The sequence below is a fragment of the Rhinopithecus bieti genome, unplaced genomic scaffold (assembly GCF_001698545.2).
Source record: "Rhinopithecus bieti isolate Rb0 unplaced genomic scaffold, ASM169854v2 scaffold_56806, whole genome shotgun sequence".
Classification (NCBI taxonomy): domain Eukaryota; kingdom Metazoa; phylum Chordata; class Mammalia; order Primates; family Cercopithecidae; genus Rhinopithecus; species Rhinopithecus bieti.
The window spans coordinates 2,185,566-2,213,229 of record NW_016823424.1 but is presented as its reverse complement, the minus strand read 5'-3'; the positions used below and the strand labels follow the sequence as shown (position 1 = coordinate 2,213,229).

Sequence of the window (27,664 nt, the reverse complement as noted above, 5' to 3'; positions counted from 1 at the left end):
TTTTTTGAGACAGAGTCTCGCTCTGTCACCCAGGCTGGAGTGCAGTGGCACAATCTTGGCTCACTGCAACCTCTGTCTCCCAGGTTCTAGCGATTCTCCTGCCTCAGCCTCCCGAGCAGCTGGGATTATAGGAGCATGCCACCACGCCCGGCTAATTTTTTATATTTTTTTAGTAGAAACAGGGTTTCACCATATTAGCCAGGATGGTCTCGATCTCCTGACCTCGTGATCCGCCCACCTCGGCCTCCCAAAGTGCTGGGATTACAGACGTGAGCCACCGTGCCCAGCCTATTATTATTATTTTTGAGACCAAGTCTCACTGTGTCGCCCAGGCTGGAGTGCAGTGGCTTTATCTCGGCTCACTGCAAACTCCACCTCCCGGGTTCAAGCAATTCTCCTGTCTCAGCCTCCCAAGTAGCTGGGATTACAGGCATATGCCACCATGCCTGGCTAATTTTTGTATTTTTTTCATAGAGACAGTTTTGCCATGTTGGCTAGGCTGGTCTCAGACTCCTGACCTCAGGTGATCCGCCTTCCTCAGCCTCCCAATGTGCTGGGATTACAAGTGTGAGCCACTGCACCCTGTGAAGGACAATTTAAAAAGCATTATATCTGGAACAAGAACAAAGAAAAAGCTAGGCTTGTTTGGGCCTGAGGGGTCAGGTTGGAGGTAACAGAGAAAGCAGAATTCCCTCAGGCCTTTTCACCTCTGTCTCCTATCAAAGAGAATCATTTTTTTGTACTAAGGAGCAGTGGAGCCTTTGGGGACACGGGGAAAGTGAGCTCAACAGAAACAAGGAAACTCAGCAAGCACCAGACTAATCTAAAAGAACCAGATATGACAGCCAAGGGCACTGCAAGAACTTGTAAATGGGATTTCTGTTAGTGACACAGGAGCTTCTGAGAAAGAGAGAGGGATTGGGAACCTGAAGGGGCCATGGAAGGAAGGTGGATTCCGCAAAGAAATGGTGAGTTTGATGTGATTCCCCAGCAAAGCTCTAGAACACATTATTACAGCCTGTTTGGAGGGCTTTGAACTTGAAACAGCAAGCACTGGAAGTCAGAATGGGACTACTGAGAGCAAGCTGGGTCAGACAAGCTGCACAGCCTTCTTAGACTGAGATTCTGGGTTCTTAGACAAGGAAATTAAACAGTTCAAAAAGAATTTACTGAGTGTGTACTCTATGCCAGGCTCTGGGCTTCTATCAGTGAACAACACAGGCAAAAACTCTTATCTTTAGAGTTCCTGCCAAGAGTAAACAGAATTACCCAGCAATCTCATTGCTGGGATGCTGGGTACGATCCCGCAATCCCACTTCTAGGTACATACCCAAAAGAAATGAATGGACTTCAACTGATACTTGTATATCATGTTCATAGGAGCATTATGCAATACCTAAATAAAAGGTAAAATGGACCAGGCGCGGTGGCTCACGCCTGTAATCCCAGCACTTTGGGAGGCCGAGGCAGGCAGATCACGAGGTCAGGAGATTGAGACCATCCTGGCTAACACGGTGAAACTCCGTCTCTACTAAAAAAATAAAAATTAGCCGGGCATGGTGGTGGGCGCCTGTGGTCCCAGCTACTCAGGAGGTTGAGGCAGGAGAACGGCGTGAACCCGGGAGGCGGAGCTTGCGGTGAGCCGAGATTGCGCCACTGCACTCCAGCCTGGGCGACAGAGCAAGACTCCATCTCAAAAAAAAAAAAAAAAAAAGGTGAAACAAACAACCCAAATGTCCATCAATAGATAAATGGATAAACTAAATGTGGCATAAACATATCCTTAAAGAGGAAGGAAATTCTGTAAAAAAAAAAAAGGAAGGAATTCAGACATATACTACAACATGAATGAACCATGAGGACATGACACTAAGTGAAATAAGCCAGGCACAAAAGGACAAACATTCCAGTCTGGCCAACATGGCAAAACCCTGTCTCTACTAAAAATACAAAAATTAGCCGGACATGGTGGCAGGTGCCTGTAATCCCAGCTACTCGGGAGGCTGAGGCAGGAAAATCACTTGAACCCAGGAGGTGGAGGTTACAGTGAGCCAAGATCGTGCCACTGCACTCTAGCCCAGACAACAGAGCGAGACTGTCTCCAGAAAAAAAAAAAAAAAAAAAAGGACATTGTTTGATTCCATTTATATGAGGTGCTTACAGTAATCCAATTCATAGAGACAGAAAGTACTACAGGAGATTGTAGGGGGCTAGAGAAGGGGAAAATGGAGAGTTAATGTTTAATGGGTATAGAGTTTTAGTTTGGGAGGATGAAAAAGTTCTGGAGATGCGTGGTGGTGTTGGTGAAGGTATAATAACGTGAATGTACTTAATACTGCTGGACTGTATACTTGAAAATGCGTGGCCGGGCCGCGGGTGGCTCAAGCCCTGAATCCCAGCACTTTGGGGAGGGGCCGGGAGACGGGGTGGATCACGGAGGTCAGCCGAGGATCGAGACCATCCTGGGCTAACACGGGCTGAAACCCCGTCTCTACTAAAAATTAACAAAAAAAAAACCTAGGCCGGGCGACCGGTGGCGGGCGCCTGCTAGTCCCAGCCCTACGTCGCGGAGGCCTGAGCAGGAGAATGCCCCGTAAACCCAGAGCGCGGAGCTTGCGTGAGGCTGAGAATCCGGCCAACTGCACTCCAGCCTGCGGCGGCAGAGCGAGACTCCGTCTCAACAAAAAAAAAAAAAAAAAAAAAAAAAAAGGAAAATGGTTAAAATGGTCAATTTTATGTTATGTATAATTTTACCACAATAAAAAAACCCTCTCTTTATACAATTTACATTTTTAGAGGGGGAAGACAGACAATAAATAAAATAAGGCTGGGCACGGTGGCTCACGCCTGTAATCCCAGCACTTTAGGAGGCAGAGGCAGGCGGATCATGAGGTCAGGAGTTGGAGACCAGCCTGACCAATAAGGCGAAACCCTGTCTCTACTAAAAATACAAAAATTAGCTGGGCGTGGTGGCGTGCGCCTGTAGTCACAGCTACTCAGGAGGCTGAGGCAGGAGAATCACTTGAACCCAGGAGGCAGAGGTTGCAGTGAGCTGAGATTGCGCCACTGCACTCCAGCCTGGGTGACAGAGAGAGACTTCATCTCAAAAAAAAAGTAAAAATAAATAAATAAATAAGTAAAAGGTATACTATATTAGATGTGAATTAGCACTCTGTAGAAAAAATAAGCAGAAAAGGGGATGGAAAGCTGAGATGTGGAGTTGTGGTTTTAGAGAAGGCTGTCAGGGGAAGCTTTACTGATGAGGTGACTTGAGTGAAGACCTAAAGAAGGTGAGGGAGGCAGCCATGCAAAGAGCTGACTGAAGACCATTACAGGCAGAGGGGACAGCAAGTTCATGGGAAGGCTGTCCACAGCACTGAAAAACACCCCGGGGCCAGGCATGCTTGGCCTGTTAAATGCACAGCATGGAGGCCCCTGAGTGGCAGCAAGGGGGAGAGGAGAAGCAGAGAAAGTCAAGGAGGCCTGTACAACACAGGCCTTGTAGGCCAAGGTATGGGCTTTTTCAGTGAGTGAGGTAGGAAGCTTTTACAGGTTTTGGGCAGAGAATGATCAGATTTTTATTTTATTATTTATTCACTTAATTATTTTTGAGACAGGGCCTTAGTCTGTCCTCCAGGCTGGAGTGCAGTGGTATGATCATGACTCACTGCCACCTCGACCTTCTGGGTTCAAGTGATCCTCCTGCCTCAACCTCTGGAGTAGCTGGGACTACAAGCATGCACCACCACGCCTGGCTAATTCTGTATTTTTAGTAGAAATGGGGCTTCACCACGTTAGCCAGGCTGGTCTTAAACTCCTGACCTCAACTGATCTGCCCACCTCAGCCTCCCAAAGTGCTGGGATTTCAAGTGTGAGCTACTGCACCCAGTCCCTTTTTCTAATTTCCATGACAGCATTAATTGCTTTTGCAGCAGCTCTGAGAAAGTGGTGGGATTCTGAATATAATCTGAAACAAAGACTGACAGGATTGGATGTGGGGTGGAGTCAAAGATGAAGGCATGGAGTTATAGGAGAGGGGGAAGCCTGCGGGAGGAACAAATTTGGAAGAAACATGATTGCTTACTAGATATCAAAGTTCAGATGTCAAGACTAGAATTTGGAGGCGGGGTGCGGTGGCTCACGCCTGTAATCTTAGCCCTTTGGAGGCTGAGGACAGAGGACCACTTGACCTCAGGAGTTCAAGAGCAGCCTGGGCAACATAGTGAGACCTCATCTCTATTTAAAAAACAAAAACAAATAACCCCCCCCCCAAAAAAAAATATATATATATATATAAAATACAGATATATATATGGTACCGGAGGTTGAAAAGTCATTAGATATTTAGGACCACAGACTGGGTGAGATCACCCAGGAGTAAGCGCAAATAAAGAGAACCCAAGACTGAGCCCAAGGAGACTGGGGAGTAGCAGCCAAACAGCTTTTGCCATGCAGAGATCATAAATGACCTTTACAAGAGAAGTTTTGGTGAAGTGCTAGATACAAACCCGTAATTTAGGGTGGGTTCAAGGAAGAAATGGAAGGAGAGGAACTGGAGGCAGAGTATAAATAAATGCTTACACAAAATTTCTCTGTAAAGGTGAGCAGAGAAATGAGGCTGTGACTGGAGGGGAAAGGGAGTTCAAATTTGTTTGTTTTTCTGATAGGAGAAATGCCAGCATGTTTGCATATAGATAAGAATGACTCAGATGAGAGGGACAACTGATGATGTACAAGAGTCCTTGAAGAGATGAGATCTAGAGCACAGAGGGGCTGGCTGCAGACAGCAGCAGAGACAGTGCCATTGGAAGGAGGAAAAGCAGAGTAGATGGGCACAAATGCAGGCGGCAGGTTGATGGTGGGGGTGGGAGCCTTTGGCAGTTCTCTTCTGAGAACTTTAATTTGCTCAAGAAAATAGGATCTTAACTGGGCCCAGTGGCTTGTGCCTATAATCCCAGTACTTTGAGAGGCCAAGGTGGGAGAACTGTTTGGGACCAGGAGTTCAAGACCAGCCTGGGCAACATAGTGAGACCCTGTCTCTTAAAATTTTTTTTTTTTTCTTTGAGACGGAGTCTCACTCTGTCACCCAGGCTGGAGTGCAGTGGCGCAATCTCAATCTCGGCTCACTGCAAGCTCTGCTTTCTGGGTTCATGCCATTCTCCTGCCTCAGCCTCCCGAGCAGCTGGGACTACAGGTGCCTGCCACCATGCCCGGCTAATTTTTTGTATTTTTTAGTAGAGATGGGGTTTCACCGTGTTAGCCAGGATGGTGTCAATCTCCTAACCTTGTAATCCACCAGCCTTGGCCTCCCAAAGCGCTGGGATTACAGGCGTGAGCCACCGCGCCTGGCCCCTAAAGTTAAAATAAATTTTTTTTTGTTTGAGACAGAGTCTTTGCTCTGTCACCCAGGCTAGAGTGCAGTGGTGCCATCTTGGGACACTGTAACCTCCCCCTCCCGGCTTATAATCATTCTCTGCCCTTGGCCTCCCAGGTAGCTGGGATTACAGGTACCCACCACCACACCTGGTTAATTTTTGCATTTTTAGTAGAGATGGGGTTTCACCATGTTGGACAGGCTGGTCTTGAACTCCTGACCTCAGGTGATCTGCCCGTCTTGGCCTCCCAAGGTGCTGGAATTACAGGTGTGAGCCACTGTGCCCAGCCTACCCATTCTAAAATAAGATCTTAACTGGGCCCAGTGGTTTGTACCTATAATCCCAGCACTTTGGGAGGCCAATGTGGGAGAATCGCTTGAGGTCAGGAGTTTAAGATCAGGCTGAGAGCAACATAGAGAGACCTCCATCTCTACAAAAAAATAAAAATAAAAATAAAGCAATAGCCAGGTATGGTGGCACACGCCTGTAGGTCCAGCAGTTTGGGAGGTTGAGGTGGGTGGATGTCTTGAGCCCAGGAGTTTGAGGCTGCAGTGAGCTATGATTGTGCCATAGCACTCTAGCCTAGGTGACAGATCCTGTCTCTCAAAAAATAAATAAATTAATAATTACAAAATAGGATGTAAGATAATCAGTTGAGAGTGAGGATGGGAGGGGCTTAAGGAGAACTGAAGGTGCTGCAAGAGTAGATAGCATCAGAAAACATCATAACATTATTGATAGGCCAAGCACAGTGGTTCATGCCTGTAATCCCAGCATTTTGGGAGGCTGAGGGCAGGTGGATCACCTGAGGTGATGGAGGCTGGGAGTTTGAGACCAGCCTGGTTAACATTGTGAAACCCCGTCCCTACTAAAAATGTAAAAATTAGCTGGGCATGGTGGTGGGCACCTGTAATTCCAGCTACTCAGGAGGCTGAGGCAGGAGAATAGCTTGAATCCGAGAGGCACAGGTTGCAGTGATCCTAGATCACGCCATTGCACTCCAGCCTGGGCAACAAGAGTGAGACTCCAACTCAAAAAAAAAAAAAAAAAAGGCCGGCGTGGTGGCTCACGCCTGTAATCTCAGCACTTTGGGACGCCAAGGCGGGCGGATCACAAAATCAGGAGATCGAGACCATCCTGGCTAACATGGTGAAACCCCATCTACTAAAAATACAAAAAATTAGCCGGGCGTGGTGGCGGGTGCCTGTAGTCCCAGCTACTCGGGAGGCTGAGGCAGGAGAATGGCGTGAACCCGAGAGGCGGAGCTTGCAGTGAGCCGAGATCGCGCCACTGCACTCCTGCCTGGGTAACAGAGCAAGACTCCGTCTCAAAAAAAAAAAAAAAAAAGATTATAATATCCTTGTGGACAAGGTAGAGAAATACAGACTGGCTATAAGGCCTAAGTGAGGCAGTAATGGATTGTTAAGGGATGAAGTGATGCCAGTCTAGACAGAGACTCTTTCACTGGGGTTTAACCTTAGTCTTTTTGAATTGATATTGTTACGTCAAACCATGCGAGGGCCAAAATAAGGCCTTTATGTAATTCAAAATAAAAAATATTAAATAATAAAACTAGTATAACAAAGTCCAAGGCTGGGTGCAGTGGCTCATGCCTATAATCCCAACAATTTGGGAGGTTGAGGCAGGAGGACTGCTTGAGCCCAGGAGTTCAAAACCAGCGTAGGCAACATGGGGAGACCCTGTCTCTACCAAAAAAAAAAAAAAAAAATAGCTGATACTTGAACCCTGAGGAGGATTCAAGAGGACCACTTGAGTCTGAGAAGCTGAGGCTGCGGCGAGCCATGTTTGCACCACTGCATGCCAGCCTGGCTGACAGAGTGAGACCCTGTCTCAAAAAATACATATTGAACTTCAAATTCTTTGCAAGATTTTTTTTTTTTTTGGTCTTATGCTTTATTGGTGCCTTCTACACAGGCTGAGCTGAATGCCCTTTGGGTAAATGCAGATCCTGCAGACCCAGGGAAGATTCAACAATTTAAAAATTTTCTGCACAGATGGAGTCTTACTGTGTTGCCCAGGCTGGTTTTGAACTCCTGGGCTCAAGCGATCCTCCTGCCTCAACAATACAAAGTGCTGGGATTACAGATGTGAACCACTGCGCCCAGCTCTGAGAAATTTGTTAAAGGCTTCAAAGCTGAGGGGCAACTAGTAAACTGATAAACACAGACACATTTCAAATGTCTAAAGAAACACACCAAATTGAACAACATGAGAATTTAACACATTCCTTGCTCTTAGGTTCAGGAAGCCAACTACTCACAAAGCATGGGGAAGCTATGGCTTAGCAGCATCACATATAAAGTACTTACAGGGGGTCCCTAAAAAACCACTAACAAGGGAAGGATATACTCCAAAACAGCAGCAGGAGTTACAGGTAGGTTGTGGAATTCTCAATGATTTTGATTTTCTTCTTTTTTTCTTAGAGACAGGGTCTTGTTCTGTCACCCAGGCTGGAATACAGTGATATAATCATAGATGACTATAACCTTGAACTCCTGGGCTGAGGCAATCCTCCCACCTCATCCTCCTGAGTAGCTGGGACTATAGGTGTGTGCCACCATGCCTGGCTAATTTTTAAAGTTTTTAGTAGAGAGGGAGTCTTGCTATGTTGCCCAGGCTGGTCTTGAACTCCTGGCCTTAAGGGATCCTGCCACCTTGGCTTCCCAAAATGCTTGGATTACAGGTGTGTGCCTGAATTTTGTTTTGTTTTATGTGCTTTCCTTTATATTCCAAATTTCTCACAATGATAAATAATTACTTTTATAATCATAAAAAATTTAAAATTACTGTTATTTTAGGCACCAGTAATATAAATATGGCCTAAAAATGGAGGCGACAGTACTGCTCTACTTCGTACCACTTCTAGACTGCTGAGTTCATCTGGGTGTCATGATTTCTTTTCTTTTTTTTTTGGAGACAGGATCTCTGCTCACTGCAGATCTTGGCTCGCTGCAACCTCCACCTCCTGGGTTCAAACGATTCTCCTGCCTCAACCTCCCTGAGTAGCTGGGAGTTACAGGCGTGCACCACCATGCCCGGCTAATTTTTTTTTTTTTTTTTTTTTGAGATGGAGTCTAGTTCTCTGGCCCAGGCTAACATGCAATGGTGCGATCTTGGCTCACTGCAACCTCTGCCTCCCGTGTTCAAGCGATTCTCCTGCCTCAGCCACCCAAGTAGCTGGGATTACAGGCGCATGCCACTATACCCAGCTAATTTTTGTATTTTTAGTAGACACGGGGTTTCACCATGTTGGTCAGGCTGTTCTCGAACTCCTAACCTCGTGATACACCTGCCTTGGCCTCCCAAAGTGCTAGAATTACAGGTGTGAGCCACCACGCCCGGTCTTATTTTTTTTCTTTTTTTTTTTTGAGACAGAGTCTCACTCTGTCACCCAGGCTGGAGTGCAGTGGCTCGATCTTGGCTCCCTGCAACCTCTGCCTCCCAGGTTCAAGTGATTCCGAGTAGCTGGAATTACAGGCACCCACCACTATGCCCAGCTAATTTTTTGTATTTTTAGTAAAGACAGGGTTTTACCATGTTGGCCAGGCTGGTCTCGAACTCCTGACCTGGTGATTTGCCCACCTCGGCCTCCCAAAGTGCTGGGATTACAGGCATGAGCCACCGTGCCCAGCCTGGGTGTCACAGTTTTGAGGTGAGCAGGCAAACCATGTCAGATAAGGAAAGCTTGCAAGAGAAAGCCCAGAGAAAAAAGGGAGCCTAGAACTTAAATTCTGTCTTCTACTATGCCAAGGCATGACCTGTACAAGAGAACTAACAGCGGAAACTCAAAAAGACAGATGTCTCCCCAACAGAAGAAAGAGCAAAATTGGACAAAAGCAAGGCAGCATCTTGGAGAGAGAATTCTAGTACAGAATGGCTAGTTGAACTAGCTGAGCATCAGAACCCCTCTCAGCCTTAGTTTTTGAATTTTTATAAATGGAAAGTGTTCTATTAGAATTCTTATTGAAACCAAATTTTAAAATAAAAAATCCAGACATACTTAGAATGGCTATCTGGAGAGGAATGATGAAATAAATTATAGGCCATCCATTGTAGAAACAGTTGCTAAAAAGAATATGAGATGTACAATATTACTGGGAGAGGATAAACGGTTAGATGAAAAAAGCAAATTGCCAGGTGGTATGTCTAGTAGGAATGCATCTTTGTTTTAAAAAAAAAAAGTAAATTGGCAGGGTGCAGTGGCTCACACCCATAATCCCAGCACTTTGGGAGGCTGAGGTGGGAGGATTGCTTGAGACCAGGAATTTGAGTCCAGCCTGGGCAACACAGGAAGACTCCTGTCTCTCTGTATATTTTTTTAAGTAACTTTTAAAAATCCTATAAATATGCATATATATGTTTGTACATAGAAAAGGTCTAGAAAGCTATTCTCTGAGGGGCATGTATTACCTTTTAAACAAAATAACATGCTTGGCAAGGTGGTTCACACCTATAATCCCAGCAATTTGGGAGGCTGAGGCCAGAGGATCGCTTGAGTCCAGGAGTTCAAGACCAGCCTGGGCAACATGTCAAAACCCTGTCTCTACAAAAATAAAAAAATTAACTGGGCATGGTGGCACGCTACCTGTGGTTCCAGCTACTTGGGAGACTGAGGTGGGAGGATCACCTGAGTCTGGGAAAGTCGAGGCTGCAGTGAGCTGTGATTGAGCCACCGCCCTACAGTCTGAGTGAAATTGAGGTCCTGTCTCAAAAAAAGAAAAAAAGAACAAACAACAACAAAATAAACTAAGTTCAGGAAAGCTGGCATAAAAGGAGGAAATGGCTTGTAGCTTTTCCTCCATTCTCTCCTGTTTCTACCCCATTTCTTTCCCATTTCTTTCCCCAAACAAAGAAATAATTATTAAATAGCACTACAGTCTTCCCAAACCTTCCCTGCTCAGGTTTGGAAAGACTGTAGCATCATTTTTCTTGTAAGTGGAATGTCAGGACAAAGGACCATAAGATTGAAGGCCCCACCCAAATCCTAACCAATAGCAAATGACCTTCAAGATCTATTCTGTTTACTCACTCTTTTTTGTTAACCCAGATACTGGCTGGCTTTCTTGTGGCCCTTGTTCCCAGGCTGAGCTAAATCTCTTATCACTGAGACATCAGATCTTTTGCCACCTGAGTCTGCCAGCCTACTTATTTGCTCTAGACCTGTCCAACAAAAGGTGGCTCCCCCAGTTCTTTCCATGGGAAGCCACCCTGGAACTCAGCCCCCTTTCTTCTGCCTTCTCTTTCATGTGCACCAGCAAGTTGGGTGGAGTGAGACCTTGGGAGCAGTCCATCACGACAGAAAGAACACAGGCTTTGCAGTAAATCAGACTTGGCATAAAATCCCGCCTCTGCCATTACTAGCTGCATGACCTTGGGAAATTTTTTTAATCTTTGAAAATTTCACAGTGGTTCATGCCTGTAATCCCAGCACTTTGGGAGGTCGGGGTGAGTGGATCACTTGAGATCAGGAGTTCGAGACCAGTCTGGCCAACATGGTGAAACCCCATCTCTACAAAAATTTAAAAAATTAGCTGGGCATAGTGGTGGGTGCCTATAGTTCCAGGTACTCCGGAGGCTAAGGCAGGAAAATCGCTTGAACCTGGGAGGCGGAGGTTGCAGTGAGCCAAGATTGCACCACTGCCCTCCAGCCTGGGCGACAAGAGCGAAACTCCATCTCGAAAAAAAAAAAGGAAAAGAAAACTCCTTAACTTCCCTGAACTTCAGTTTCTCCTTCTGTAAAATGAGAATAAAACCTGTCTCACAGGGTTGTGGTGAGGAATAAGTGCAATGAAAAATGCTGCTTTGGGAGGCTGAGATGGGAGGATCACTTGAGGCCAGGAGTTTGAGACCAGCCTGGGCAATATAGCAAGACCTTATCTCCACAAAAAAATTTTTTAAAATAAAATAAAATAAAGAAAAATGCTGGCTGGGAGCGGTGGCTCATGCCTGTAATCCTAGCACTTTGGGAGGTCAAGGGGGGCGGATCACGAGGTCAGGAGATGGAGACCACGGTGAAACCCTGTCTCTACTAAAAATACAAAAAATTAGCCAGGTGCGGTGGGGGGCACCTGTAGTCCCAGCTACTCTGGAGGCTGAGGCTGGAGAATTGCCTAAACCCGGGAGGCGGAGTTTGCAGTGAGCCGAGATCGTGCCACTGCACTCCAGCCTGGGCAACAGAGTGAGACTCTGTCTAAAAAAAAAAGAAAAGAAAAATGCTAAGTGTCTAATACAGGGTGAGGACAACCTAGGCAGTAGCTGGTACAATTCTTTGGTGGCAAGAGATAAGCTTTACCTGGCAGGGTGGGCAAAGCCCACAAGGCACAGTTCCACTGCCTTACTTCCAATAGGGCTGACTCATGCACTAGGCACAACAGGCACAGTGCCCTGGGCCCACAATGCTTCTAAAGGCCCATGAAAATGTTTTAAATGATATTCATTTCTTTTATAATCAGAAGGAAAAGAACCAAAATTTTAGGTCAAAGAAATATTAAGGTTGTTATGTGAATTACTAATTATAAATATTAATTATTATATTATCATATTCTTCCTTACACTGATAGTTGTAAAATATGATTTTTAATATTTTTTAAGTGAAGGAGGAGCCCACAAAGACAAAAGTGCCCAGGGCCCGGGAAAGTCATAATGTGGCCCTTACTTTCAAGGCTCCTGAAGGACGTCTCCTCTAGGAAGTCTTTATAGACTTTATTGCTAGGCGTGATGGTGCATGCCTGCAGTCCCAGCTGCTCAGGAGTCTGAGGTGGAAGGATCCCTCAAGCCCAGATGTTTGAGTCTGCAGTGAGCTAGGATTGTGCCACTGTACTCCAGCCTGGGCAACAGAGTAAGATCCCATCTCTTAAAAAAAAAAAAAAAAAAGAGAGGCCAGGCGCGATGGCTCACACCTGTAATTCCAGCACTTTGGGAGGCCGAGGCAAGTGGATTGCCTGAGCTCAGGAGTTCGAGACCCGCCTGGGCAACATGGTGAAACTCCATCTCTACTAAACTACAAAAAATTAGCCGAGTATGGCGGCGTGCACCTGTAATCCCAGCTACTCAGAAGGGAGGTTGAGGCAGGAGAATTGCTTGAATCTAGGAGGCAGAGGTTGCAGTGAGCCGAGATTGCACCACTGCACTCCAGCCTGGGTGACAGAGCAAGACTCGGTCTCGGAAAAAAAGAGAGACAGAGAAAGAGAGAGAGAGAGGGCTGACTCAATAATCAATTTTAAAAAAAAGTTTTAAAGGATATAAATATACAGCTGAACAATAACAAAACAGCTTAACTAAAAAATGGGACAAGACTTGAATAGACATTTCTCCAAAGATGTACAAATGGTCAATAAGTACATGAAAAGATGCTCCACATCACTATCACTAGGGAAATGCAAATCAAAACCACAGCGAGATACCACCTCACACACATTATGATGACTACTATTAAATAGAAAGTAACAAGTGTTGGCAAGGTTGCAGAGAAACTGAAACCTTTATGCACTGCTGGTAGGAATATAAAATGGTGCAGCCGCTGTGCAAAGCTGTATGGTGGATCCTCAAAAAAATTAAACACAGAATTACAACGATATAGCAATTCCACTTCTGAGTATACATCCCAAACAACTGAAAGCAGGGTCTCAAGAAGATATTTGCACACCCATGTTTATAGCAGCATCAGTCACAATAGCCAAAAGGAGGAAGCAACCCAACTGTCCATCATAGATGAATGGAGAAACAAAACGTAATATACACATACAACGATATCACTCAGCCTTGAAAAGGTAGGAAATTGGGACATGCTACAGTATGGATGAACCTTGAGAATATTATGCTAAGTGAAGTTAGCCAGATGCAAAAGGACTATTGTATGATTCTACCTACATGAAGTACCTAGAGCAGCCAAATTCATATAGACAGAAAATAGAACAGTGTCTGCCAGGGGAATGGGGAATCAGTGTTTAATGGATGTCAAGTTTCAGTTTGGGAAGGCAAAGTTCTGGAGATGGATGGTGGTGAGGAACACGAATTACTTAATACAGTAGTCTCCCCAGGGCCGGACGCTCGCCTGGAATCCCAGCACTTTGGGAGGCCAAGGCAGGTGGATCACGAGGTCAGGAGAGCGAGACCATCCTGGCTAACATGGTGAAACCCCGTCTCTCTTAAATATACAAAAAATTAAGCAGGTGTGGTGGCGGGTATCTGTAGTCCCAGCTACTCGGGAGGCTGAGGCAGGAGAATGGTGTGAACCCGGGAGGCAGATTGCAGTGAGCTGAGATCGTGCCACTGCACTCTAGCCTGGGCAACAGAGCAAGACTCCGTCTCAAAAAAAAAAAAATACAGTAGTCCCCCCTTATCTGTGGTTTTGCTTTCCCAGGTTTCAGTTACCTGCGGTCAACGGCAGTCCAAAAACATTAAATAGAAATTTAATAGAAAAAGAAAATTCCAGAAAGGAACAATTCATACATTTTAAATTATGTGCCGTTCTGAGTAGCATGATGAAATCTCACACCCTGCTCCATCCTGCCTGGAAAGTGAATCATCCTTTTGTATCCATGCTATAAATGCTTAGTAGTTGGCTGTCACAGTATCACCACACTTGTGTTCAAGTAACCCTTAGTTGGCTGTCACAGTATCACCACACTTGTGTTCAAGTAACCCTTATTTTACATGACAATGGCCCCAAAGCACAAGAATAGTAATGCAATTTGGACAAGCCAACAAGAAGTGCTTCCTTTAAGTGAAAAGGTGAAAGTTCTTGACTTAATAAAGAACAAAAAAAAGAACTGCATACTGAAGTTTCTAAGATCTACAGTAAATAAGGTATTTTAAGCGAGAGAGACCACTTTCACATAACTCTTATTATGGTATATTGTTATAGTTGTTCTATTTTATTATTGTTAATCTCTTACTGTGCCTAATTTATAAGTTAAGCTTTATCCTAAGTACATAGGTACAGGAAAAAACATAGTACAGATGGGGTTCAGTACTATCTGAGATTTCAGGCATCCGCTGGGGCTTTTGGAATAAATCCTCTGTGGATAAGCGGGGACTACTCTACCACTGAACTGCCTGTGAAAAAGTGGCTAAAACGGTAATACCCGTACTATGTTTATTTTACCGTAAGTTTTAAAAAAAAGAAAAAATGGCCAGGTACGGTGGCTCATGCCTGTAATCCCAGCACTTTGGGAGGCTGAGGCAGGCAGATCACTTGAGGCCAGGAGTTCAAGACCAGCCTGGCCAACATGGTGAAACCCCGTCTCTACTACAAGTACACAAATTAGCTGGGTGTGGTAACGCATGCCTGTAATCCCAGGTACTAGGGAGACTAAGCCAGGATAATTGCTTGAAACCAGGGTCGGAGGTTGCAGTGAGCTGAGATCAAGCCACTGCACTCTAGCCTGGGTGACACAGCGAGACTTGGTCTCAACAACAACAATAATAATAATAAATAATAATTTTTTTTTTTTTTTTTTTTTTGAGCGGACTCGCTGTCGCCTGAGCTGGAAGTGCAGGGCCAGATCTCAGCGTCACTCGCAAGCTCCGCTCCCGGGTTTACGCATTCTCCGTGCTCGCCTCGAGTATCTGGCTACAGCCCCCGCCACCGAGTCGCCCGCTAGCTTTTTGTATTTCTTTCTCTTCGTTTTTTTTGCGCGCGTCTCGCTCTGTCGCCCCGTGCTAAGAGGCACAAGTGGCCGGATTCAGCTCTGGCAAGCTCGCCTCTGGGTTCAACGTCATACTCCCTGCTCAGCCTCCTGAGTAGTCTGGGACTCCAGGCGCCTGCACCCTCGCCCGCCGGCTAGTTGTTTTGTATTTTTCAGTAGAAGAATGGGGTTTTCACTGTGTTAGCAGGATGGTCCCTGATCTCCTGCTCGTGATCCCCCCTCGGCCCTCTAAAGTGCTGGGATTTCACGGTTGAGCACCGCCCGCTGCCCGGCGCTTTTTGTATTTTTAGTCAAACACGCGGGTTTCCCCGTGTAGCCAGGAGGCTCGATCTCCTGACTCGGATCCGCCCGTCTCGGCCTCCCCAAAGTGCTGGGATTACAGGCTTGAGCCACCGCGCCCGGCCAATAAAATTTTTAAAAATGTAAACAGTTCCCTTTTGCCGAGGTTCTAATCCCTCAGCTAGCTACCAAGGTATCGCCTTTTCTCCCTTGTGGGTAGGCTTATTCTGGAGGTCCTTTGCCCACCCGCTTCCTGAACATCCTCCAGGGTAAATTGTTTCTGCAGCTTCTCACATGGTATGAGGTATTCTACCTTTATCTAGAGCAGATACACATAGAAAAGGTATTCCACCCTTCTCTAAGATACCTGCTGTGCCCCTTTGCCAGGACGAACCTTGTCCATCTTTCAAGGGCAAGACTCAGATCCCTTCCTCGCCTACTCATGAAGCCTTTGCTGACCCATTTCTCCCCACTACTCCGTACCCCACCAAGTCTTTCTTTTTTTTTTTAGACAGGGACTTGCTCTGTCACCCAGGCCAGAGTGCAGTGGCATGATCTCGGCTCATTGCAGCCTCCATCTCCTGGGCTCAAGGGATCCTCCCACCTTAGCCTTCGGAGTAGCTGGAACCACAGGTGTGTACCACCATGCCTGGCTTTTTAAAAAATTTTTTTGTAGGGACGGGGTTTCACCATATTGCCCAGGCTGATCTCGAACTCCTGAGCTCAAACAATCTGCCTGCCTTGACGTCCCAAAGTGCTAGAATTACAGGCATGAGCCTCCACACCCGGACATTTCTCTCTTTTATCTCTTCTCACCAGAAAACTAAAAGTCTGAACTGTGTGCATTAGCAGTCACAGAGGACACTGTCTTAGACTTCCACTGGTGTTGTCACTCACCTATTTCTACACAGTAAAAGCAGGGAATGTCTGTCTTAATGACAAATGTGACTGTGTATAGGAAGACAAAGGTGTATAGACCAACCATTGTTCCTCTCTCTCCCTAACTAGCACATGCTGAGAATAGTCAATAAATAACTAATAGTTTGGCCGGCCCAGCCTGATGATGAACTAAAAGGTGGGCATCCATTCTCAGAGTGCTGAGCAGTAGAGACCGGCCTCCACACACCTTCAGGGAACAATGGGGTTTTGATGCTGGGTCTGTATCATCAGAGGAATGGAATTAGAAAGCCAGCAGAATCCCTTTCAAGGGATTAGTACTAATAACTAACGTGACTGAGTGCTTACGAGATACTACACACTCTTCTAGGTGTTTTATATGGGCTGTCTCATTTAATCTTCATAAATCATAAGATAGGTACTATTTTCCCTATTTTGTGAATGATGAACCTGGAGCTTAGAGGTTAGAAATACTATCTTTAGCAGGTTTTTAAAAAACGATTTCCCTGTTATCTTTGAAAATTCCTTTTCCACATTTAACTATAAGGCTTTCTGCTACATTCTTTGCCATAGCTATAAATTATTAGAGGGATGAATGTAAAGCCCTTCCTTTAGGCTTATAAAATAATCAGTCTTCCTTCCTTCCTTTCCTTTCCTCTCTCCTCCTTCCCTCCCTCCCTCCCTATTTTTTGAGACGGGTCTCACTCTGTTGCCCAGGCTGGAGTGCAATGGCACGATCTCAGCTCACCTGCGTCTCCCGGGTTCAAGTGATTCCCATGCCTCAGCCTCCTGAGTAGCTGGGATTACAGGTGTGAAACCATCTCTCTACTAAAAATAAAAAACTAGCCTGGCTAATTTCTTTGTATTTTTAGTAGAGATGGGGTTTCACCATCTGTCAGGCTGGTCTCAAACTCCTGACCTCAGGTGATCCGCCCACCTCGGCCTCCCAAAGTGCTGGTATTACAGACATGAGCCACCACACCTGGCCTCTTTCTTTCTTTTGAATTAGAGGGTCTCACTATGTTGCCCAGGCAGGTCTCAAACACCTGGCCTCAAGAGATCCTCTTGCCTCAGTCTCCCAAAGTCCTGGGATTACTGACATAAAATCATTGGATTAACCGAGGTTACACAGCTTTAAGTGGTAGTGAAGTCACCATGTCCATGTGACTTCAGATTAAAACAGTACTAAGGGGCACACTCTAGAGTTTCTGCTTCCTCCCAGGCCTTTCCCCTGTGAGACAGGCTGAGAGAGCGGGAGTCTTCCCACCAGGGCTGAGGCTTCCAGGACTGGTCTGGGGAAGGGGATGTTGAACAATTCTTCCTCACTGGGATTAGGAAAGGCCTTCGCCTACCTCTCGGAGAAGGAGTGGTCAGGAGGCTGGTCATTGTCACTAGTGGTTGAGTTCCTTGGAGAAGAGGCAGATCTGTAGGAAAAGGGGCAAAGACAGGAATGCAGCGGGTGGGGCCCTGGAGCTTCGAGTCCTGGAAGTCCCAGGAACGCCTCTGGTGCCAGGTTTTCCCAAGTCCCTTCCCCTTTTCCTCTTGCCCACTTCTGGTTTCCCTAAGTATCTTCTCAGGCTCCAAGTACCAACGGCTCTCCACAGGAGCAGGTCTGAGGCCACGTGCACTTTACCGGGGTGTTACCTTCACACGCTCTCTCCCGATCCTTTCAATGGGCCACCAAATTTACCTAGGAGATCTCTCAAGGCCTGAGAAAGTCAGGCAAAGGTTCGCAAATCAGCAGCGGACCCAGTTTCGCCAAAGCGCGGTAACAGGTACCCTAGGGTTCCACAGCTCGGAGTTCTGGTGACGCCATCCACCAGGTGTCAGGAGAGGGCCGGGAAGGTCAGGACCCGCGCCTAGGCTCCGGAGCGGAGTGGGCGCAGCGCGGCAGCCGGGCCGGGACCGGGAGGCGAGGGCCGTGGGCCGCCTTCTGGCCCGCCTCGGACGCAGGGACGCCGGGCTGGCCGCCCCCTCCGGGCCTGCCTTCGCCATCCAGGGCGCGGTCCGCGCACAGCCTGCCGAGCCTCACTTGGCTCCTGCCCGCGCCTCGCGTCCCGGAGACCCTCGACGCCCCGGCGAACGCGGGGTGGACGCGGCGGGCTGGGTTGGTCCTCGCCCCGCGGTCCCGCCCCCGTCCCCGCCCGGAGCCCCCCGCGTTACCAGTACCCGGCGGAGCGCGCTGCGCTGGGAGCGGCCGGTGCGCCGGAGAGCGTCGTTCCCAGCCGCCGCGACCCTCGGTCCCAGCGGGGCGCTGAGCTTCGGCCGCTCCGGGTTTCGGTTCCTGCCGCGGCCGAGGTGGCTGAGGCGAGTGTGGGCGACCCGGCTTTCCGGCGCCCCCGCCCTCCCCTCGTGCTCACCTTTCCAGTCCGACGGGCTGCCGGGGGAGGGCCGGCGCCGCTCCGCGCGTCCTTTTGAACTCAATGGGGGCGGGCACCGCGGAGTCGCGGAGGCCGGCAGAGGCCCAACGAGGACCCCAGAGGAGGAAGCCGCGGGCGGCGCGCGGGGTTGGCGCAGAGGCCGGAGGGGGTGGGGGGCAGGCCGACGGGGTGGGACAGGAAAAGCGGAGAGAAACCGCCCTCTGCAGGTCCCCTCGGCTCCCCCGGGAGGAAAGGCAGCCTGCCCTTCTCCGATTGTCACTTTACTCTCCATCCGGAGCCGCTTCCTCTCTCGCCCCGAGGCTCGGGGTGGCGGGGGACCAGATTGGAGCCGCGGGCTAACCGGGATTAGTCCCATTTCCCTGGGTTTGACGTTCTCTGAATTTTTAGCCAACGTGGAAAGTTACATTTATTTGCATTTGTTTATCACTTGCTCACATAGGTCTGTGTCCCGAAGCTTGGCAGATGAGCGAATTTAGCCAGCACACCCCCGGCCGTGAAGCGGGAAGGTGAAGCGGGGAGAGCAACGAGCCTCCCGACCCCGCCCGCCTCCGGGTCTTGCCAGCTGGACGTTCTTGTGGGGCAGCATTGAGCAGCGGTTAGGAGTGTCGTGGACTTTGGATTCAAACAGCCCCAGCTCCTCTGCTTGCTAGCTGGGTGACTTTGGGCAAATTAACATCTTGAAAATCTGTTTCCTCATTCCTAAAATGCGGGGCTGAAAGTGATCATGCTTGTAAAGTCATCTCATATCCACGGTTCTAGAGCATGGTGAGCACCTCAAGTTGAATAATCAGTGCCATGCTTTAGTTACCTCTTGACTCACTTGTTTGTGGCAGGAAATGTTCCCAAACTAATCAGAAGAATTCAGTGACTAAGAGGATGTAATAGTATATAACACAGGCACTGGAATCTGCTCTGCTGTGTGATCTTGGACAAGTTGCTTCTGTTTCATTTATCTGGGGCAATACCTGTCTGGTAGAGTGACTGTCGGGACGAAATAAGTTAGTAAATATGTACTGTAAGGCATTAGAACCTTGCCTGGCACATAGTTAGTGCTCAGTAAACGCTAGCTCTTGTTATCTTGGCTTCCTGTTTAGGATTGGAACCCTTGTGATTATTCTTTCCCTCCCAGTGACAGACTTCTGTGCTTACTTCGCACTTCTGTGCTTTCTGTAGGTTTGTGAACCAGTATTTATACAGAAATACTTTCTATAGAAAGACAGGCATCATCAGATTGTGCATGTTAATCCGGGGAACAGACTGAAAGAGAAGGTCTCAGAGGAGAGAGGCATAAAGGGAGAAAACAAAACAAAGCCATAAGCAAAGCAAGAGTAGTTGCTTTTATTCCTAAAGTGTTTGTTATAAAAGAAACCAGAGGGCAGGGCAGTGTGGCTCACGCCTGTAATCCCAGCACTTTGGGAAGCCGAGGCTGGTGAATCACTTGAGGTCAGTAGTTTGAGACCAGCCTGGCCAACAAGGTGAAACCCTGTCTGTACTAAAAATACAAAATCTGCTGGGTGTGGTGGTGTACGCCTGTAATCCCAGCTACTCCAGAGGCTGAGGCAGGAGAATCGCTTGATCCTGGGAGGCAGAGGTTGCAGTGAGCCGAGATTACACCATTGCATTCCAGCCTGGGCAACAACAGCATAACTCCGTCTCAAAAAAATAAAATAAAATAAAAAACAATAAAAAACTGATGAAATTCATTTTGTGTAAATATATTGAGAAATACATGTAAATATATGCATGGGAAAATGCCAATCCAACCAAGAAAGGCAAAGAAAGTGACATGCCAGCCATGCATAAGTAACTTAATAAAAGAAAGGTGAGCCTGGCTTGTCCTCAGACAAGAGAATATCCAAGAGAAAAGGAAATTAAAATCCTAGAGGGCTAAATCCAAAAGAGGATAATTGCTGGCATTGACATACTTTAGCTGACCACCTTGATCATGAATTCCAGAAGTTGATATCGTTCTTGTACCTGGGTCTGTCTCTTTCACATTTTCTATTATGTGTTGAAGATTGTTTAGAACTACAGATTCGGCCGAGCGTGGTGGCTCACACTTGTAATCCCAGCACTTTGGGAGGCCAGGACGGGTGGATCATGAGGTCAGGAGTTTGAGACCAGCCTGGCCAACATGGTGAAATCCTCTCTCTACTAAAAATATAAAAATACAAAAATTAGCTGGACCTGGTGGCAGGCACCTGGAATCCCAGCTACTCAGGAGGCTGAGACAGGAGAATCGCTTGAACCCGGGAGACGGAGGTTGCGGTGAGCCGAGATTGTGCCACTGCACTCCAGCCTGGGCGACAGAACTAGACTCTGTCTCAAAAAAAAAAAAAAAAAAAAAACAGAGACTCAGAGGCTGTCTGGCTCAACTGACTGACTCTACTGATTTGCTGTCACTTCAACAATTTCAACAGTTGTTAGTAATGTTCTCTCAGTAAGCATCTTTTATTTTTCTCTTTAAAATGTAACTGGCGGGGCGCAGTTGCTCACGTCTGTAATCTCAGCACTTTGGGAAGCCAAGGGAGGCGGATCACCTGAGGTCAGGAGTTTGAGATCAGCCTGGCCAACATGGTGAAATCCCGTCTCTACTAAAAATATAAAAATTAGCCGAGTGTGATGACGGGTGCCTATAATCCCAGCTACTTGGGAGTCTGAGGCAGGAGAATCCCTTGAACCCAGGAGGCAGAGGTTGCAGGGAGCCAAGATCACACCAACCCACTCCAGCCTCGGCAACAGAGACTCTGACTCAAAAAAAAAAAAGTAACCTTACACCTATAATCCCAGCACTTTGGGAGGCCAAGGTGGGCAGATCACTTGAGCCTAGGAGTTTGAGACCAGCCTGGGCAACATGTTGAAACCCTGTCTCTACAAAATACAAAAAAGTTAGGAGTTGTGGCATGCGTCTGGGGTCCCAGCTAGTCGGGAGGCTGAGGTGAGAGGATCGCCTGAGCCCGGGGGGTAAAGGCTGCACTCCAGCCTGGGAGATACAGCAAGACCTTTCCCCCCAACCAAAAAAAAGTAACCTTAGGGAGGGAGGTGGGGATGATTAATGGGTACAAAAAAAAAAAAAAATAGAAAGAATGAATAAGACCTTAAGACCTACTATTTGGTAGCACAACAGGGTGACTATAAATAATAACTTAATTGTACATTTAAAAATAACTAAAATAGTATAATTGGATTGTTTTTAACACAAATGCTTAAGGGGATGTATACTGCATTCTCCATGATATGATTTTATTATGCATTTGCATGCTTATATCAAAACATATCATGAGGCCGGGCGGGGTGGCTCACACCTGTAATCCCAGCACTTTGGGAGGCTGAGGTGGGTGGATCAGGAGGTCAGGAGATCAAGACCATCCTGGCTAACACGGTGAAACCCCGTCTCTACTAAAAATACAAAAAATTAGCCGGGCATAGTGGCGGGTGCCTGTAATCCCAGCTACTTGGCAGACTGAGGCAGGAGAATGGCGTGAACCCGAGAGGCGGAGCTTGTAGTGAGCCGAGATCGCGCCATGGCACTCCAGTCTGGGTGACAGAGCAAGACACCGTCTCAAAAAAAAAAAAAAATTTCATGTACCCCATAAATATATATACATCCTATGAACCCACACAAATTAAAGATTAAAAAAATAAAAATAGGCCAGGCGCAGTGGCTCACGCCTGTAATCCCAGAACTGTGGGAGGCCGAGGTGGGCGGATCACAAGGTCAAGAGATCAAGACCATCCTGGCCAACATGGTGAAACCCCGTCTCTAATAAAAATACAAAAATTAGTCGGGCGTGGTGGCACATGCCTGTAATCCCAGCTACTCAGGAGGCTGAGGCAGGAGAATCGCTTGAACCTGGGAGGCGGAGGTTTCAGTGAGCAGAGATCACACCGCTACACTCCAGCCTGGCAACAGAGACTCCGTCTCAAAATAAATAAATAATAATAATAAATAAAATGTAACCTTAGAAGGTTTGCTGATACTTGATTTTTTTTTAATTTTTATTTTTTACTTTATTATTTTTTTTGAGACAGAGTCTTGCTCTATCAGCCAGACTGGAGTGCAATGGCATGATCTCGGCTCACTGCAACCTCCACCTCCCGGGTTCAAGCAATTCTTCTGCCTCAGCCTCCCAAGCAGCTGGGATTACAGGCATCTGCCATCGGGCCCAGATAACTTTTTGTATTTTTAGTAGAGACAGAGTTTCGCCATGTTGGCCAGGCTGATCTCGAACTCCTGACCTCAGGCGATCCACCCACCTCGGCCTCCCAAAGCGCTCGGATTACAGGTATGAGCCAGCACGCCTGGACTGATACATGATTTTTTTTTTTTAATGTAGTCATATACCTCATTTTATTTTTTGAGATGGAGTCTCACTCTGTCATCCAGGTTGGAGTGCAGTGTCTCCATCTCAGCTCACTGCAACCTCTGCCTCCTGGGTTTAAGTGATTCTCATGCCTTAGCCTCTGAAGTAGCTGGGATTACAGGCGCGCACCACCATGCCTGGCTAACTTTTCTATTTTTAGTAGACAGGGTTTCACCATGTTGGCCAGGCTGGTCTCAAACTCCTGACCTCGAGTGATCCACCCATCTCAGCCTCCTAAAGTGCTGGGATAACAGGTGTAAGCTACTGCTCCCGGCCAACATACCTCATTTTAAAAGTGTAGTCATACAGAAAAATAGGATCCAATATGCACATGCTCAGCCCCCAGTTTGGTGTGAAATAAAGACTATTGTAAGCAGTATGCGTATTATGCTCTCTGGTGCGTGCTGTTTATCTGGATATGTCATGTCTCGAGTTCTCTGCATGTCTTACCTAGTCTGTCAGTATGTCCTTCAAACTGCTGGAGGGCAATGACTGGAGAATGCTCTTGCAATTAATTCTATGTAGAGAGGCATACAGATAGACGATGAATGAAGCCTCATGGTGGTAAACTACCAGTGTTCTCCAAGGATTAAATGCTAAACCTCAGAAACTGTAGCAGCCGTCCTTTTGTCAACAGACCTCAAGGGGCCTCAGGGGACGGGACAGGAGACATTCATCTCCACCCAGTTTTATTGGCCTTCAGCCCCACCTTGTGCTGCTGCCAGGATGGCAGTCTTTCCCCTGACGTTACCATTTTGTCAGGGTAAACAAGCTGTTCCCCAAATGGCACCATCCACCCTCGGTAAGCATACGGGCCCTTTCCCCTGCCTCCTTGGAGCCCTCAGTAGGGTTATATGCAAACCAAGTGCCAACCTCACAATTTAGTAAAAATTTCCACTTCAGGTGTGCCTCTATTGCAGCAGTTACTGCTTGTCTGCCCCACCAGACTGTAAGTCCCTAGAAGTCTCTGGCACATGCCAAAGAGGATCAGTCTCCTGAGGAGAGGAGGGAAAGCCCTGGAGAGAAAAGGGTTGAGGGCCTTGTGCAGCTAGGAGCCTCTGTTCCCAGCATTTCCCCTGTATCACTCGCAGCAGTGATTCTGAATGCCAAGGGAGTGGAATATCTTTATTTTATTTTATCTTATTTATTTATTTAATCTTTTGAGATGGAGTCTTGCTTGGTCACCAGGCTGGAGTACAGTGGCACAATCTCGGCTCACTGCAACCTCCGCCTCCTGGGTTCAAACGATTCTCCTGCCTCAGCCTCCTGAGTAGCTGCGACTACAGGCACCCGCCACCACACCTGGCTAATTTTTTGTATTTTTAGTAGAAGTGGGGTTTTACTATGTTGGCCAGGCTGGTCTTGAACTCCTGACTTTGTGATCTGCCTGCCTCGGCCTCCCAAAGTGCTGGGATTACAGGCGTGAGCCACTGTGGCCGGCCAGATGATGCTTTTTAAAGAGTAACATCAGCCTGGCTATCATGGCAAAACCCCACCTCTACAAAAAACACAAAAATTAGCTGGGCATGGTGGCACGTATGTGTAGTCCCAGCTACTCAGGAGGCTAAGGTGGGAGAATCACTTGAGCCCAGGCAGCAGAGGTTGCAGTGAGCCTGAGATGGTACCACTGCACTCCAGTCTGGGCAAGAGTGAGCCCTCATCTCAAAAAAAAAAAAAAAAAAAGAAGAAAGAAAAAGGAGTAACAGGATTAGATTTTAGAAAAAATGACTCCCAAGTATAAACATGTATTTCCAGCTCCTTAATGAACATATCTATTGGAACATCTTGCAAGGACTACACATTCCTTGCATCCAGTGCTTGTAGGGGTCACCTAGGGTTTGTTTTATAGCTTAATCAAGGCATAATTGATGCACAGTAAATTGCACATAAAATATACAATTTGATAAGCTTTGATACATGTGTATACCCCTAAAACTATCACCATAATTAAAATTAAGAACATTTCTCGCTGGATGCAATGGCTCACGCTTGTAATCCTAGCACTTTGGGAGGCTGAGGCAGGCGGATCACCTGAGGTCAGGAGTTCGAGACCAGTCTGCCCAACATGGAGAAACTCCATCTCTACTAAAAATACAAAATCAGCCGGCATGATAGTACATGCCTGTAATCCCAGCTACTCGGGTGGCTGAAGCAGGAGAATTGCTTGAACCCAGGAGCACAGATCGTGCCATTGCAATCCAGCCTGGGCAACAAGAGTGAAACTCCGTCTCAAAGGAAAAAAAAAAGAACATTTCTTCATCCCTCAAAGTTTCCTCATGGACCTTTAAATTCACCCTCCTCGACTAGGTGCGGTGGCTCACACCTGTAATCCCAGCACCTGGGGAGGCCAAGGTGGGCAGATCACTTGAGGTCAGGAGTTCATGATCAGCCTGGCCAACATGGTGAAACCCCATCCCTACTAAAAATACAAAAATTAGCCAGGTGTGGTGGTGTGTGCCTGTAATCCCAGCTACTAGGGAGGCTGAGGCAGAAGAATTGCTTGAACCTGGGAGGCGGAGGTTGCAGTGAGCCAAGATAGCACCACTGCAGTCCAGCCTGGGCAACAGAGTGAGACTCTGTCTCAAAAAAAAAAAAAAAAAAAAAAAAAAAATTCATCCTCCTTACCATGCTCCCCTCCTATCACTGGTCTTCTTCCCGTCACAGGCACTAACATGTCTGGTAATAGTGCCAGTCACAGTTTGCCATTTCCCTGGCCATAGGATGGACACATCATGCAAATTGGGCCAGTTGAGTTTTCTCTAAGGAATGTAGATCTGGAGAAAACACAGTGGCAGAAGGTGGCAGCTGCTGGAGGGGCTGTCCACATATTCCTGCTGCAGACATCTGGGAGCTGGCTCTTGTCCTTCTTGCAGCCTGGTTCTTCTTTTGGCTCTGTGAGCTGTCTAATATCAACACATCCTTTTTTCTTTTTCTTTTTTCTTTTTTGAGACAGGGTCTCACTCTGTTGCTCAGGCTAGAGTGCAGTGGCACAATCTCAGCTCACTGCAACCTCTGGCTCCCACATTCAAGCAATTCTCAGTGCCTCAGCCTCCAGATTAGCTGTGACTACAGGCTCGCAACACCATGCCCAGCTAATTTTTGTTATTTTTTGGTAGAGACGGAGTTTCATCGTGTTGCCCAGGCTGGTGTCAAACTCCTGGGCTTTGCCATGAGATCAGAAGCGATCTGCCCATCTCAGTCTCCCAAAGTGCTGGGATTACAGGCATGAGCCACCATTCCCAGCCCCAACATATTCATTTTTTTTCAGTCTCGCTCTGTTGCCCAGGCTGGACTGCAGTGGTGCAACCATGGCTCACTGCAACCTCTGCCTTCCAGGCTCAAGTGATCCTCACATCTCAGCCTCCCAAGTAGCTGGGACCACAGGTACATGCCACCAGGCGTGGCTAATTTTTTGTAGAGATGGGGGTCTCACTATGTTACCCAGGCTGGACTTGAACTCCTGAACTCAAGCAATCCTCCGGCCTCTGCTTCCCAAAGTGTGGGATTACAGGTGTGAACCACCACGCTCAGCCCCAATATATCCTTTATTACTTAATTTTGTCAGTTTGTTGCTTGCAACCAGAGAACCCACATAAATGTACTTCTTTCTGTGGTCACTGTTAGAGGGAAAGACACCACCAAGTTCTAGTCTCTCAAGCCTAACTTAGAATAATTCCTGGCCAGGTGTGATGGCTCGCACCTGTAATCCTAGCACTTTGGGAGGCCATGGCGGGTGGATCACCTGAGGTCAGGAGTTCGAGACCAGCCTGGTCAACATGGTGAAACCCTGTCTCTACTAAAAATACAAACAGTTACCCGGGCGTGGTGGTGGGCACCTGTAATCCCAGCTACTTGGACGCTTGGGCAGGGAATCACTTGAACCAGGGAGGCAGAGGTGGCAGTGAGCCGAGACTGCGCCGTTGTACTCCAGCCTGGGCAACAAAGCGAGACGCCATCTCAAACAAAACAAAACGAAACAAAACAAAAACACCTCTGTTTTCATCATGTGTCCCCTTCTGGCCCATCACTAAATCTTGCCCATTCTGCTCCCTGCTCAATAGTCTATCTCATTAAAGATCTTATTTTTACCCCCCTCATCATTATTTCCCTCATTCCTAGTACTAGTACTCAGTGCTTGGTAGACAGTTGATGCTCAGTAAATGCTTGCAGAATGACTGAACGAATGGTGATATCATCACTCTAAAAACAAGAGCAAGGATGGAAGGGTTTTGGCATTTATCAAGGTGGCAGGTCTTCAGAGCTATTTTGAAAATGTTTTCACAAATATTTTCACATAAAGTAATGATAGGACTTGAATCCAAGACTTCCTTTTTTTAATTTTTAATTTTTTTTTTTTTTTTTGAGACAGTGTCTTGCTTTGTCACTCAGGCTGCACAATCTTGGCTCACTGCAACCCCTGCCTCCTGGGTTCAAGCAATACTCCTGCCTCAGCTTCCCGAGTAGCTGGGACTACAGGTGCGTGCCACCACGCCCAGCTAATTTTGTATTTTAGTAGAGACAGGGATTCACCATGTTGGCCAGGTTGGTCTTGAACTCCTGACCTCGTGATCCACTTGCCTCAGCCTCCCAAAGTAGCTGGGATTATAGGCGTGAGCCACCGTGCCCAGCCCTTTTTTTTTTTTTTTTTTTTAAAGGGGGGTTCCCCTTTTCTCCTCCGGTTTGCCGGGCTGTGTGTG

The 27,664-nt window shown here is 47.2% G+C and overlaps 1 protein-coding gene and 1 long non-coding RNA gene across 2 annotated transcripts in view; one reads left to right on the top strand and one right to left on the bottom strand.

Moving 5' to 3' along the window:
• SMAGP (small cell adhesion glycoprotein) overlaps window positions 1–18,982 on the bottom strand; it is a 32,720-nt gene extending 13,738 nt beyond the window's left edge. The window contains exons 1-2 of the mRNA XM_017861469.1: window positions 18,583–18,982; window positions 17,575–17,646 (exon numbers count right to left, since the gene is read on the bottom strand). Of these exons, the coding sequence (XP_017716958.1) occupies window positions 17,575–17,646; window positions 18,583–18,958 (448 nt within the window). The 5' untranslated portion in view covers window positions 18,959–18,982. The remainder of the gene's footprint in view (window positions 1–17,574; window positions 17,647–18,582) is intronic.
• On the top strand, window positions 18,641–19,694 carry LOC108521582 (uncharacterized). The gene is made up of 2 exons (XR_001883221.1): window positions 18,641–18,729; window positions 19,043–19,694. It is a non-coding gene; the product is annotated as an uncharacterized LOC108521582 (long non-coding RNA).
• Window positions 19,695–27,664: the final 7,970 nt, after the last annotated feature.